The sequence below is a fragment of the Ursus maritimus genome, unplaced genomic scaffold, assembly GCF_017311325.1.
Source record: "Ursus maritimus isolate PB19 unplaced genomic scaffold, ASM1731132v1 scaffold_21, whole genome shotgun sequence".
Classification (NCBI taxonomy): Eukaryota; Metazoa; Chordata; class Mammalia; order Carnivora; family Ursidae; genus Ursus; species Ursus maritimus.
The window spans coordinates 42773185-42786149 of NW_024424564.1; the positions used below are offsets into that span (position 1 = coordinate 42773185).

The 12965-nt window shown below is 47.4% G+C and overlaps 2 protein-coding genes across 3 annotated transcripts in view; one reads left to right on the top strand and one right to left on the bottom strand.

Annotated features, from left to right (window-relative positions):
• The window catches only part of SYN3 (synapsin III), a 411395-nt gene that overhangs the window by 237181 nt on the left and 161249 nt on the right, over positions 1 to 12965 (bottom strand). The gene's annotated exons all lie outside the window — the stretch shown is intronic.
• TIMP3 (TIMP metallopeptidase inhibitor 3) overlaps positions 1422 to 12965 on the top strand; it is a 58193-nt gene continuing 46649 nt past the window's right edge. Inside the window, exon 1 of the mRNA XM_008705632.2 lies at positions 1422 to 1855. Coding sequence (XP_008703854.1) covers positions 1735 to 1855 — 121 coding nt within the window. The 5' untranslated portion in view covers positions 1422 to 1734. The remainder of the gene's footprint in view (positions 1856 to 12965) is intronic.

Consider the following 12965-nt stretch of genomic DNA (forward strand, 5'->3'; position numbering starts at 1 on the left):
AGAGACACAAGAATAGAAAGACAGAAGACTCCAGCTGCAAAAGGGCATCTGCACGGTGACAGCTAATTACTGCTGAAGTCCAGGGAAATAAAATCTTTCTTCCGGTGCAAATGAGTGAATGGAGTTTCTGGCTGCTTGCCAAATCATGCCACCTTTCTGTGCCAGTTTCCTCATCTGGAAAGTGTGAATAGTACTTTGTGTTTTTCCTATCGAAAATTTTTTTTGTGAGATATAATGAGGTGTGGCATGGAAACTATAAGGCAGAATCAAGATGTTACTTAATAATAAGGAGAGTCATAGTATTAGTTATTAGCAATTATCCATTACAGCTAGTAGTCTAAGATCTGGGTAGTTCTCCAGAATCCGGTGTAAGTTGCCCCAGTTTTGGATCAATTCACCCCCAAATTCCTTGCTGAAGGATGAAGACTTGTCTGGCCTTGGTGGGGTTACCATTTCCTCTTGCCCTTTCTACTCATTGTTTTTCAAATAAGCTCTGGGCCTTTGCACTTGCATTCTTCCTGACTGGTGTTCTCTCCTCCCAGATTTCCACATGATTTCCTCCTGCTCCTCCTTGCTCACCTTTCAGCTAGAATGTCACCTCTTTAGAGAGACCTTCTCTCACTATCCCATAGAAAGCAGTGACAGCCCCCTCCCCCCCCCCAGTGATTTCTAACCCATCACTAAGTTTTGTTTCTTCATGGTACTATCACCACAGAGAATTACCCGATGTATTGGTGAATTCGCTGATGCATTGCCTTCAACTTTCATGGAAGCAAGGGCTTTGTTTTGCTCAATCCAACATCTGAAACAGTGTTTGTTGAATGACTTCACAGTTTACTCTGGGTGAGCCCGCGGAAACAACAGTCCATTATAGTCAGCTCCCAAGAGCAGATGGCGTCCTCACATCCAGGACAGTCGGGGGTGGGTGTGTAGGTTGTCAGTTGGTCCTTTCCCCTCTGACTCCGCTCTTTCCAGAGAAGGTAGAGAGTTATTAGCCTTTTTCCCTAACCTTTCCACCAGGCGCAGTCAGGGTCTCCAGGACCAGGGCGGCCTGTGACCCGAGGACGGACTGGTGTTGTGGTGGGTGGCAGTTGATTCTGGTTCGGGTCTGAAGAGCTCAGAGAGAAGGGTCGGTGTGTGGTCAGGGTACTGGCGAGGTGGGGCACGCGGGCGCCGCTCCGGGGACCACTCGGCAAGCGTAGGTCCGAGGCGCGTTCCGGTTCACGCACTCCGGTGCCCACAGCCGCATTATTCCCTATAAGGATCTGAACGGTCTGGGCCGGCCCCGCCCCGTCGGCCCGCGCCCCCGGCCCCGCCCCTTTCGGAGGGCCGATGAGGTAATGCGGCTCTGCCATTGGTCGCAGGGGGCGGGCCCCGAGTGCCCGAGAGGGGGTGCCCGGGGGACCCGCACTATATCACTCAGCCGCCCGGCAGCGGCGCAGAGCCGGCAGCAGGCGGGCGCTCAGACGGCTTCTCCTCCTTCTGCTCCTCCTGCTCCGCCCCAGCTCCCGCTCCTTCGCCCGGAGAGACCGCCGGCCCGCAGAGTCTTGCGCCAGCGCCGAGGCATTCTCGCTGCGCCCCATCCCGTCCCGCTGGGCACTCCCAGGGCAGCGCGCCCGAGGCCAAAGTTGCCCCGCACAGCCGGGCAGGCGAGCTCGGGTTGCAGCGGCCCCTCCAGCGGCGCGCACGATAACTTTGGAGAGGCGAGCAGCAGCCTCAGCAGCGGCAGCAGCAATGACTCCCTGGCTCGGGCTAGTCGTGCTCCTGGGCAGCTGGAGCCTGGGGGACTGGGGCGCCGAGGCGTGCACATGCTCGCCCAGCCACCCCCAGGACGCCTTCTGCAACTCTGACATCGGTAAGCGCTCCGGGTGTCCCCGCCAGAGCCCCCGCTGTGCCCGCTCTTGCGCTGCCGCCCGGACTGGGGCGCAGCTCCGGGTGGCATGGCGAGCCCCGCTCCTTTTCTCTGTCTGAGCTTGGGGTGGGGTGGCGAAACTCAGTTTCTTCCGTGGGAGGATCTGGCATAGCTGAGGGGGCAGATGCCCTGCAGAGAAAACCCACAGTGGCTGAGTGAACCCCTTGCAGCCTTTGCTCTCCTTTTAGGCCGTGAGGTCCCTCTTGGTCCTTTTGACATCTGGGAAATTTCCCTTTTCACTATCACGAGAGGAAGGGCTGGGGGAAAAGGGTGGGAGAGGATTCCTAAAACTTGGAATGCCAACTAACCAAAGTACTGGGATGCTCAATAGTTTTAAAAAAGTTGCCAGCCATGTGCACAAAGTTGCAGGAGAATCTTGAAGTTTTCTGAGTTTGCATTTTCTCCTGCACCCATGGAGTTCATTCTTTTTATTGAGACCCAACCCAGCCTCCCACTTCCCAGGCAAGGGCTAGGCGAGCTTCTTGGACTGCCAAGTTTGAGTGGATTTAAGGGGAAAAATGAGAAGAAAGCTGTGGGGTTGACCCTTTCCCGGAGGAACTGTATTTGAGAGTGTTGATAGCAAGCAGGAGGTGGCGTGTGTGAGGGATCACTTATCACATAGCTGTGAGAATTCACAGGAAGGCTATTTTTTTTCTTGAATGTGTGTGGGGAGGGGGAGAATGAGCAGTGGAAAACAGATTTGTCACCAAAAGAACAAAGATGCCAAGGGTCACATCATGGTGACAATTCCAAACTGGACTTAGTGTCTTGATTAGAGACTCAGTAAGAGGTAGAACCAGTTTTTATCCAGGGCCTTGCAAGTATCCTGGGAGAACTTGTTTGGGAGTGTTCGGAACACTTGTGTTTGGATGGCCAGAGGTGGAGAAGCAGCTGGAAAACATCTTTCCTCTCCTTTCCAGCTCATAAAGCACGCAAGTCCAGTGGCCCCTGCTCTCTCTCTCTCTCTCTCTCTCTCTGTGTGTGTGTGTGTGTGTGTGTGTACTTGGGCTGAGGTGGGGTGGGGCACAGTCTAGCTGCCCTCTGCCTGTGTCGATTCAGAGGTGAAGAATGGAGCGTGTGTGTTTTAAGTCATAAAGAAGAAGGAAAATTTTCCACTGGGTCCTGGGTGAGGGCCTCCACAAGAGTGCTGCAGGGGAGGAGGGGGAGGAGACAGGAGCCTGGCAGGGGAGGCAGCTGAAGTTGGGAGGGGCACTGCTGGTGGGCTCTGCTGAACCTAAGAGAAGTCAGAGAGGTGGCTGTGGTGACCAGAAGGTCAGTCCAGTTGGCAGGCGTGGGTGTTTATGTGACCTGGGGTCACCCTTGTTAGAGGTTTCCTGGGGCCCGTGCTGTGCACCCGTCCCTTTCCCTGGGGGAATCCGGCTGGCCCCTCGGCTTGTGGATTGCCTGAAGGATTCTTTTGGGCTGCCTGACGCCTAGAAAGTTTTCTTCCTTCTCCTCTCACTGCTTCTACCCCAAATCCACTTGGCCTGTCCCTCCTCACCCCATTGGTGGCATTCCCACCTAAGTAGTGTTGGTCGCTGCTGCAGCTGCTGGTGGGCTCTGGTTTTGCTCAGTGAGGAGGCCAGGAGGCTGACAGGTGGAGTCAGGGCACCCTCTTGGGCTGGACAATGGCTTGGGTGTGTTCGCTCAGATTTTTTTGGTGTGTGGGGAGAGGGAGATCTCATGACTCCCCCTTGCCTTTGGCTTTTGGATTTTCACCCTGGAAGCTCACCAGAGAACAGTGGAAACAGCAGCAAGGAGACCCTGCTTTTAATGGTGGCACTGATTGACTCTTAGGTTTCCTGCCATGGGTCTGGGTTGATGCAGAAAGTTTCTTGTAATTTCTCTGGATTTATTCAACAAATCCCCACCCTCGATAAACTGCCCAGAGAAAAGCTAAGTTACCAGGAAGTACCTGAAGACCAGAACATTGTGGCAGTGAAAATAAAAAGGAAACAAAAAAATTTTCGATACGCTGGCACCAATCCAAAACTGCTCTGCCTGGGTTTGGTGCACTGCACTAGTGGTAGGGATGAGATAATGCTTTTAAAAATGGGAGGTGTGGATGTGGGCTGCTTGCTTGTTGACCTCCGCTGCCTTAGAGTACCCCGCTGGTGTCCAGTAGGTGGCTCCCAGTTTTCCTTGCTGATAGAGCCTTTCTGGTTTCCAGTCTAGGTTGAAGCTCTGCCTGTCCTCTCCCTAAAGGAAATGTGTAGGGGCTCCCCATTCTCCTTGACCCTTATGACCCCACCAATCAACACTGTAGCCCATTAAAGATGCTCAAGCCAGACCACCAGCTTCTCTTCTAGAACCTTCCTGGCTGTTTTCTCTTTGTGGCCGAGTGCCATGTTGCTGGGCAAAGGGCACTGTATGCCTGACTTGGCCCTGTCTAAAGAACCCCCATGGCTTCCCTCTCCTTTCTCCTCATCCACAGGTGTCTCTTTTTGCCTTTCTCCCCCCAAACCCAGGGGATTGGCACTGCTTTCTGGGTGGGGAGGAGTTAAAAGGTGTTTCTATGGCAACTCCAGGCCCTGCACCCTAGTGAAGTGTTTAGGAGAAGAATAAACTACATGCCGGCTTATAAAACATACTGTGGGGGAAAGAAAAGGACTTGGCAGCAGCCAGGATGTCTGTGGCCCCCTCCCCACCAGTCAGTGCCCCTGAAACTCCTGACAAAACCTTGACTCTGGAGGAGGGAAGGGAGGGGGCTGGGAATGAAGGAGGCAGCCTTGGCTGGGTAGATCCTGCTCCAGCAGCTCTGTCCAGCTCAGGAAGGGGTAGGCAGTGCCAAGAGCCTTCTGAAAATTGGGGTGTGTGTGTGTGTGTGTGTGTGTGTGTGTGTGTGTGGTTTCTGCAGGAGGCAGGCAGCAGAGAGAGAGAATTTTGCTTCAGAATGCCAAGCCCTTCTCTCCAGCCTCCTTTGCATAGAGGAATGGGGCTGTGCCATGGAGTGCTGGGGGCCTGCCTCCTGAGCCTGTTGGGAATTCAAGAGTGGGGCTCAGCTTGGGGGCCCGCTGCCAGCCCTGGAGGACAGTCTCTGGATATCTCCGAATTGTTCTGACAGGGACCAGTGCCAGCAGATTCTTTCGGTATCAGATCTGAGGTTGTGGTTTTAGCAAAGAAGCCATTTTCAAAGAAGCCAGACCCATTCCCACACACACACATACACACACACACACACAATTACACTCCACACTGGGCTTTGTGACCAAAGGAAAATAAAGAGGATCAGACTTCAGAGAGGAGCCAGGCACTTGGGGAGGGGACCCAGGCTGTCTGAATCTTGAGAACCCTGGAAAGAGGAGAGCTGCTCTACATAGAGGGAAGGGACATCTCTCAGACTCTTACTGGGCACAAGCACTTCACAGATCCCATGTCCTTCATCCACCCAGCAACCTTAAGAGTAGGTATCACACCCATTTTTTCAGATGGAAAACATCAAGTCTAGGAAAGGTTGTGCTTCCCCGAGGTCATCCAGCTACCAAATGGTAAGGCGAATTCATTCTTAGTTATGCAATTCTTCAAAACATTTTCAACTTTCATTTACCCTTGATATTCTAAGGCAAATGACCCTTCCTTGGACTGAAAGGTAACAGAGCATTAACATTCAAAGCATTTACTTATTGATTCGGGAAAGTTTTCGTTAAAAATATGAAGAGAGCCAAAATGACCTGAGGTTTTAAGTAAATATCATCTTATGGGAGGGAGAAATAATAATAATAATAATAATAATAATAATAATTATTATTATTATTATTATTATTAGTTTAGGGTATAAAGAGAAAAATAAAGGAAAATTTTAATGTTCTTTGGCTATTAGAGCTGAAAGAGACCCTCAAAACCACCAAGACAAAGTAAAATAATGACTCAGTTTATCACACTGAAACCCAGGGAGAAGTAAAGCTAATGGAGACAAGACACCTTGGATTTCAAGACTCTTCCCCTTCTAGATGGGGATGAGTTGGGGCTGTCCAGGGCAAGATGCCCAGTCTACATAGAGGGCTGGTGTGGTGGCAGGAAGATCAGAGACTGGGTCCCGGCTGGCTGGAGAAGGTGCCTCTCCCACAGTTCTGTGTCCTTTTCACAATCCCTGGATAGATAAGGCTAGAAGAGTGGCCACAGAAGTGGCTTGGGTGGAGGGACTTTTGTTTGTTTTGCAGGAACAGCAGGAACCATTCAGCTCCACTGCTGAATGGCACATTCCAACAGGTTCATTAATTAAAAACAAAAACAACAACACAATTCTCCATTGCATTTGGCTTTTACCATTCCAGCCAGTATGTACAAGGAGGCCCCTTCTTTTAGCTTTTGTCATCATCAACTCCTGGGTGGCCTTGAGAGGCAGCGTGGGGTGGTGGAAAGGCCGTGGGGTGGGCAGAGCTGGGCTTAAATCTTTCCTCTGGGGCCTGTTGGCGATGTGCACTTAGGCACCTTATTGGATGTCTTTAAGCTTTGGTTTCCTCATTTATAAAAAGGGAATAATAATTTGCAATACCTTGGCCCTTTAAGTTTTCTCCATATTTTAAAAATCACAAGTATTCTATGAATACATTCTACATCCATGTGTGTATGTAACTGTGTGTACATGTGTATCCATCAATCATCTATCTATCTATCTATCTATCTATCTATCTATCTATCTATCTATCTATCTATCTATCTAAAATTAGATAGGGCTATTGTCCTTTTTGACCACTTCCTCTAATTCTAGCTTCTTCTCCAGGTCCTTTCCTCCCTATGCATTTACATACATAGGTACCCAAAGGAAATTTATAGTAGTTTTTCCCTTAGACACATGAATGATACAATACCCTAAATAGTGGAATACCACATGCTTCTGTAACTGAACAATGTGTATTAGGGCTTGTTCTCATATATATTCACTTCATTCTACGTATAGTATTCCATGGGATTATAATTTTAAAAAGCTAACAGGTATAAAGTGGTTATTCTGTGCCAGGCACCATTCTAAATAGTTAACGTGCATTAACTCATTTAATTCTCTCAATAGTCCTATGAGGCAAGCATGCTACTGTCATTCTCACTTTACAGATGAGGAAACTGAGGCTTAAAAGAATTAGATAACTTGAGTTCAAGATTACAGCAGAGCCTGTATTTAAACCCCACTGGGCTGGTTCTAAAATATAATCAACTGATATGCTAGATGTTAATTGCCTTATACTATATAATATTATATATTACTCTATACTATTATAGTACTATAATATGTATCCCTGTAAGTATAGAATGTGTTTATTTAGCCATTTCCCTATTGATAGGCGTCTAGGTTTCTAATAGCTTTTCCTGTTTACGAAGAGCACGACAATAAATAGTTGTCTGTTTCTCTTTTTAACGTGTGCAAATATTTCTTAATAGCAAATATACAGCTGGAATTCCTGGACATAAGTAGGTATATTTTTCATTTTAACAGCACCTGCCAGTTTGCCCTCCAGAGTGGCTCTGTTCACATAGTTCTTTTCAGATGCAACATGAAGGAAACGGAGGGACTATTACAGCCCAGTGCCGGAGGGACGTCCATGCCTCTCTCAAATGGGAAAACAGTTTATACTTTTTATTGATTTTCTGAGGTTTTTTCTTGTTGCTCACCCTTTTTGTACCTCTGAAAGCAAACTTAGGGCCACTTAGATTAAGTTGATGGGAGTATTTTTATAGGGAGAGAGAGGCTTAAAGTGCCTGGAAAGCCATGGCTCTTGACTTGATGCAGTCTGGGAGTCATTCAGCTGAAGATGGATTTATTTTTTTGCTTTCATAATAAGCAAGGGGACTTTCATTACCTTAAGTTACTTGACTCTGGGGTTTGCCATGAGCTCATGTTTAGGCACAAGTGGCTGTATATTGAAGACATCTGCGCAGGGTTTTATTTGCTGACTCAAAGATGTCCCCTCATTGACTGGCCCTACCCAGACTGATGATGACAGTGAGGGGACTCATCCTTTTGTTTCCCTACTGCCCTTGCTGTTGCATTTGGATGGTGCTTGGATGGGAATGGTGGGAGGCCATGGGGAATGGAGATGGAATGTGGAGAGGAAAGTGTGGTGGGTTCTAGCCAAGAAAGATGCTGGGGTCATTATGGGAGCTAAAAGGGCTGGTTTAAGAGAGAATTTCACTGTCTGGATTAAAACCCTTCATTGAACTCTTGGGATGAAGTGTCATAAAATGGCTCTAATGAGCACCAGTCTGACCGCTGCCTCCTCCTTCATCATCCTCTCATCACTATCCCTTCCAGCTCCTGCTGTTCAGATACTCTGGGTCTTGGCCCATGCTGTCCCCTAGGTTTTGAACACCCTCATCAACTTCCCATTCTTCAGGTCTCATTTCCCTGCCCACCTCCCTGGCATTGGTGTAGAATAGTCACACCTTGCCCAAAGTTCGAACGTTGCAAAAACAAAACACTATCTTTACTAAAAACCCAATTCTCCAAAGCTGCATGGGAAATTCCCAGAGGGGGTCATTTTTGGGTGGGGAGAGACCTAAGAGCTGTATTCCACCCAGAGGGACGCATCTAACCCCTCTGAGAGGGGAAGCACCTGTTCTGCTGTCTGCATTACTTGGTCAGTCCAGTCCCATCTTAGGGCCATAATACACCATTCATATTCCCAGAGAAAAAAGCTTGGAGATTTCTAAATGCCACTCCAGCAGGGGGTCACCAAAAATGATAACTACCTTTCCCTGAGGTGTATTTATTGTGCTCCAGGCACTGTACCAAAATCTTTGCTTGCCTATCTCTCACCCTGTGAGGTAGACATGACCCATCCTAGCTGCCTGGTGAGTGATCTGAGGCTAGAGGGGTGAAATTGCTTGTCCAAGACCCACCTCTAAGAAACAGAATCTACACTTGCTTTGTCTATCCAAAAGTTGCATTCCAAATCAGAACAGACCAAGGGCTAGGACTCTTTAGCCACGGAAGATGCTACCCATTTTGCAACTTCCTCCACATTGGTTTTTTGACTCCCTACTGCCAGGGTTCCCCTCAGTATGCTTCTCTTTGATTTTCTTCCATAGCCCGCCTCTCCAGCTCCGGCCTCCCCTGTCGACCCCAATTTTATTGCCGTGTGGTTCCAACGAAACCAAGCCTTGAACCCTATTTCTAATCCTTATCGTGGTGCTCCTTCCCCTGAACCAGCTTTTCAATGCTGAGGACTATTTTTTTTTTTTATCAGTTTTCTCTCAATGTTGGGAAAAACCACCCGCCACATTTTGTGTGTCAATGATTTTTCCATGAAAACCAGTTAAAATATATTAATAATGGCTGATAATAGCCATTTTTTTTCTGACATGATCAGCTAATACACAAACTAATTGCAGTCAAAAGCAATGAAACTTGGTGTCTTCTTAAGCCTGAGAAGCTTTCTCATGGGTTATTGGATGGTTTATTGTACGATCTGGGTTGGCTTACTGAAGTGCTAAAGATAGTGAGCTATATACTAGACCCAGGGTAGATCACTGTTCTTCACTCCTCCGAGAGCTGTTCTTTAGTTTTACACCAGTTTACCATCCCTTCTCCATGTGTGCAGGCCCACACATTTACAACTCTTACCATCTTTCTGTTTACCCACAGTGCTAAGAACGGGCTGGTAGAGCTAGCAGGTAACCAATATGTCCTGGTTAAGTTGCATACCCTTCCAGAGGAGGTGCCATGGGTTCGGGTGTTTGTTTTCCTGTGTTAATCTCTGACAGGCTGGAGTAGACACGTATGCATTGATTCTAGCTAAAGGGACTCACTAAATAGAGTTTGACAGGAAGTCACAAGGTGTCCATCCCAGTCGCAGTGGAACTAAGAGAAGTTTTCGCTCAGTTGCTAAAAAATTAGTGTCTAGAGAAGGGGAGGGGGCCTAGAGAAAATGTTCTGATTCATTTATAGGCATTTGTGAGCCTGGGATGGTTTGGCTGCCACAGAAGGAATGGCCCATGCTGCCCAACACCCAGTTCTGATTTGTGTTCATGTAAACCGTATCACCTAACAGTGGCATTCATGGCACAGAGAGGAGAGATGCTAAGTATCCCCAGGCCTACGGCCACCTGGCTGTTTGTGGGGGTGGGGAAGGGAAGGAAAGCTGTGAGATTTGGCTTCAGAGAGCCCAAGGTAAAGTTCAGCTAGTGGAAAAACAGAGCCCCAGAATAACAGGGGGTGGATGGAGGGAGGAAGTGGAAGTCCTGAGCAGATCAGAGCCATTCTAGAACCAGAGACCTTAAATATCGCATGGCAATTATCCCCTCACCTCTTCTCATCTTTGATCCCTCTCAGAATGAGGGCACCAGGCATCTGAGAGCCAAGTTGCCTGTAGAGAAGGACCGTTGCATTGAGAAATTCAGGGCTCCTGCAATCCCCCAGATCAAGGCATGGGAAGGTGAACCTTGCAACCTGGTCAGAGCTTGTGAGGACAGTGTTAAAAGAGCACCAGTGTTTGGCTGACGTGCTTGTGATTCATGAGTTAGGAGGGATTTCTTTTTGACCTGGACTTGATCATCATGAATAGACTCATAGCCTTTGAGATTTGGAAACATAGTAGCTCTTATGAGCTCTGCTGTTCATGAGCTTGGGTAAGTTCTCTGGCCTCAATTTGCTCATCTGCAAAATGAGGGGGAATGATAGTACCACACTGAGTTGGTGAGTAAGTGAAATAACTGAAGGAAAATGTTTAGCACAGAGTCTACCACATACTAAAAGCTTAAGAAATAATAGCTTTCAGTTGTGGTGTTATATTATATGGCAGAATGTGTATTCTCACTTTATTTTTGGTTAGGAAAATGGGGCTCTGAGAGATGCGATGTCTTCCAGGGCCACATACAGAAGGCTGAGTTTCAAAATTATGGTTGTTTGACCCCTCTCCCTCAGTCTAATGCTTTCCCACTAACCACACTGCCTCCCACAAAACTGTGAAACCAATAACCAAGTTCCCCAATTTAGAGTCTTAAGTCCACTTGATCTTATTCGATGATCACAACATCCCACGGAGGAAAGCAGGATGGGGAGAGTCATTGTTCCCATTAAACAGATGTGGATAGTAAAAAGTATGATTCCAGAGCTCGGTCCCACAGCCCACATGTGGAATTGGGAAGCCAAGTCCTATACTTCTAGACTCTGACAGGCACAGGTAGAAGATGCTGGGGTAGCTATTGGGAGGGCCTGGGGAAAGGATCAGTGACACTGAACTTGGATGTCAAGTCCATATCCCCTGTCCCTATCTACCGCCATCTATCCGGGGTTGTGAGATGTGCAGCGTACTGGACTGAGCACCAGGCTGGAGTTAGGACACCTGAGTTCTAGATCTTAGTCACCACCTGACTTTGGAAATACCTTGCTGATGTCAACTTCTCCGGATTTCGGGCTTTTATCTGTAAAATAGCAGGACTGGCTCTATGTGGTGTGTATGCACCTTTTTCACATATACTTCTGGTAACAGCATTTTCTTGAACGCTTACTGTGTGTCAAGTTCTCTTCAAAGGTGCTCTCTAGTCTAGCAGAATAATTGAGCACCTAAATCTATCAACGACACCTTTTAGGAGGTAACTTCTTTAGAAATATGGTCTATTAAGATAAGAGCCAGGATCTCTGTGGTTGTAAAAGCGGATGAGGGCTTCAACTGAACAAAACCGCTAATGAGCTGACATACTTTATCGGATGACATATTTGACCACCAAACTTCCTGTTGGAGAAGAGCTGATTTGCCAAAAAGATAGCAACCCTGCAGACCTAGTTGATGGCTAGAATTTAAAGTCAAGGTCACTTTGGTGTCTGTCATTGATGGCTAGAGAGCTTGGTAAAAATTCTTCTGATCCCCATTAATACCACCACTGAAGCTGATGGGTAAGAGGTGTGATTTAGACTCATTATTCATCAAAACAAGGTCTTCCTGATCCACTGTCTATCTGAGCAGTCCCTTGCTCCAGGAAATGTGGCTAATGGCTTGGCTCAAACCTATGAGAAGACCTCTCTTGTGAAAGCCTGGCTCAGAAGAAAACCTGTGATTAAATGTGTGTGATCTGATGGAACCTGGCTCACATGAATGAAGAGGGAGTTTAGAAGACCCAGAGCAAACATGTGCCCTATTGGGCAATCACAGTCCACTCCCCTCCCCAACAATAGGACAGAAACCCCCAAGTTCCCGTGACTGTAGCTTCTTGAAACAAATGTTTACCAGAAGGACGGCAAGATGCAAGAGAATCCCAACATTCATATTGTGCTCAGGGTACATTTCTGAGCAAATGAATACAATGCAAAGAGGCTGCACTTGAAACAGGCAAGTGTAGGTGTGAGTTCCAGTTTGTTCTTTGATTGATTCTCTCTTGGCCTGAGTTTTCTTACCTCTCACTTTGGTCAGATCACAAACCCTAATGCCTAAAGAGGTCATCACAGAAGCTGGATGCTTGCCTATGAAACATATGGAAACATTACTCGTTTCCACCAAAGAAATATATATGTGGTTACCTAATCTTTTGTTTTCCCACTGTGGAGGGATAAATGTGTACTAAAAATATTTCTTTATTCTAAGACAAACAACAAAACAAGGGGCACATGTGATATTAAGTAGCAGCTCATCTTTGACCTTGGAGTGGGGAGGCAACAGAACATGGTAGCAACTGTGTGAGCTGAAGCACCCATGTGCCTTCTCTAGGAAACAGCGAGGACTCAGCTCCAGGCTCTCAGAATGGAGCCTAGTAGTATTACCAGATTTCCAGTCTCTTAGGAGAAGCTAGGTATCCAAAATTTTAATATGAAATCTTCTGATTTTTAAATGCTGGCACAATTAAAGAGAAACACACATGTGTGTGCGGGCCAGACAAAACATGTTCTTGGGCCAGATTCAGCCCTGTGACTTACCAGTTTTGTGACCCTGAGCCTAGATGGTCTGAATTTCCCCAAGCTGTAGGATCTCTAGGTGAGTAAGATCAACTGCTTTTTCAGGCAAAATGAGGTACCTTGTTCTTTGTTTTACCAGAGAATACTGCTTATATGTTTGTTATCACACTCTCCATAGTTCCTGAGGAGGTTCAGAGCAAGGTTCTGGAGTTAGGCTGCCTGCCTTGTTCA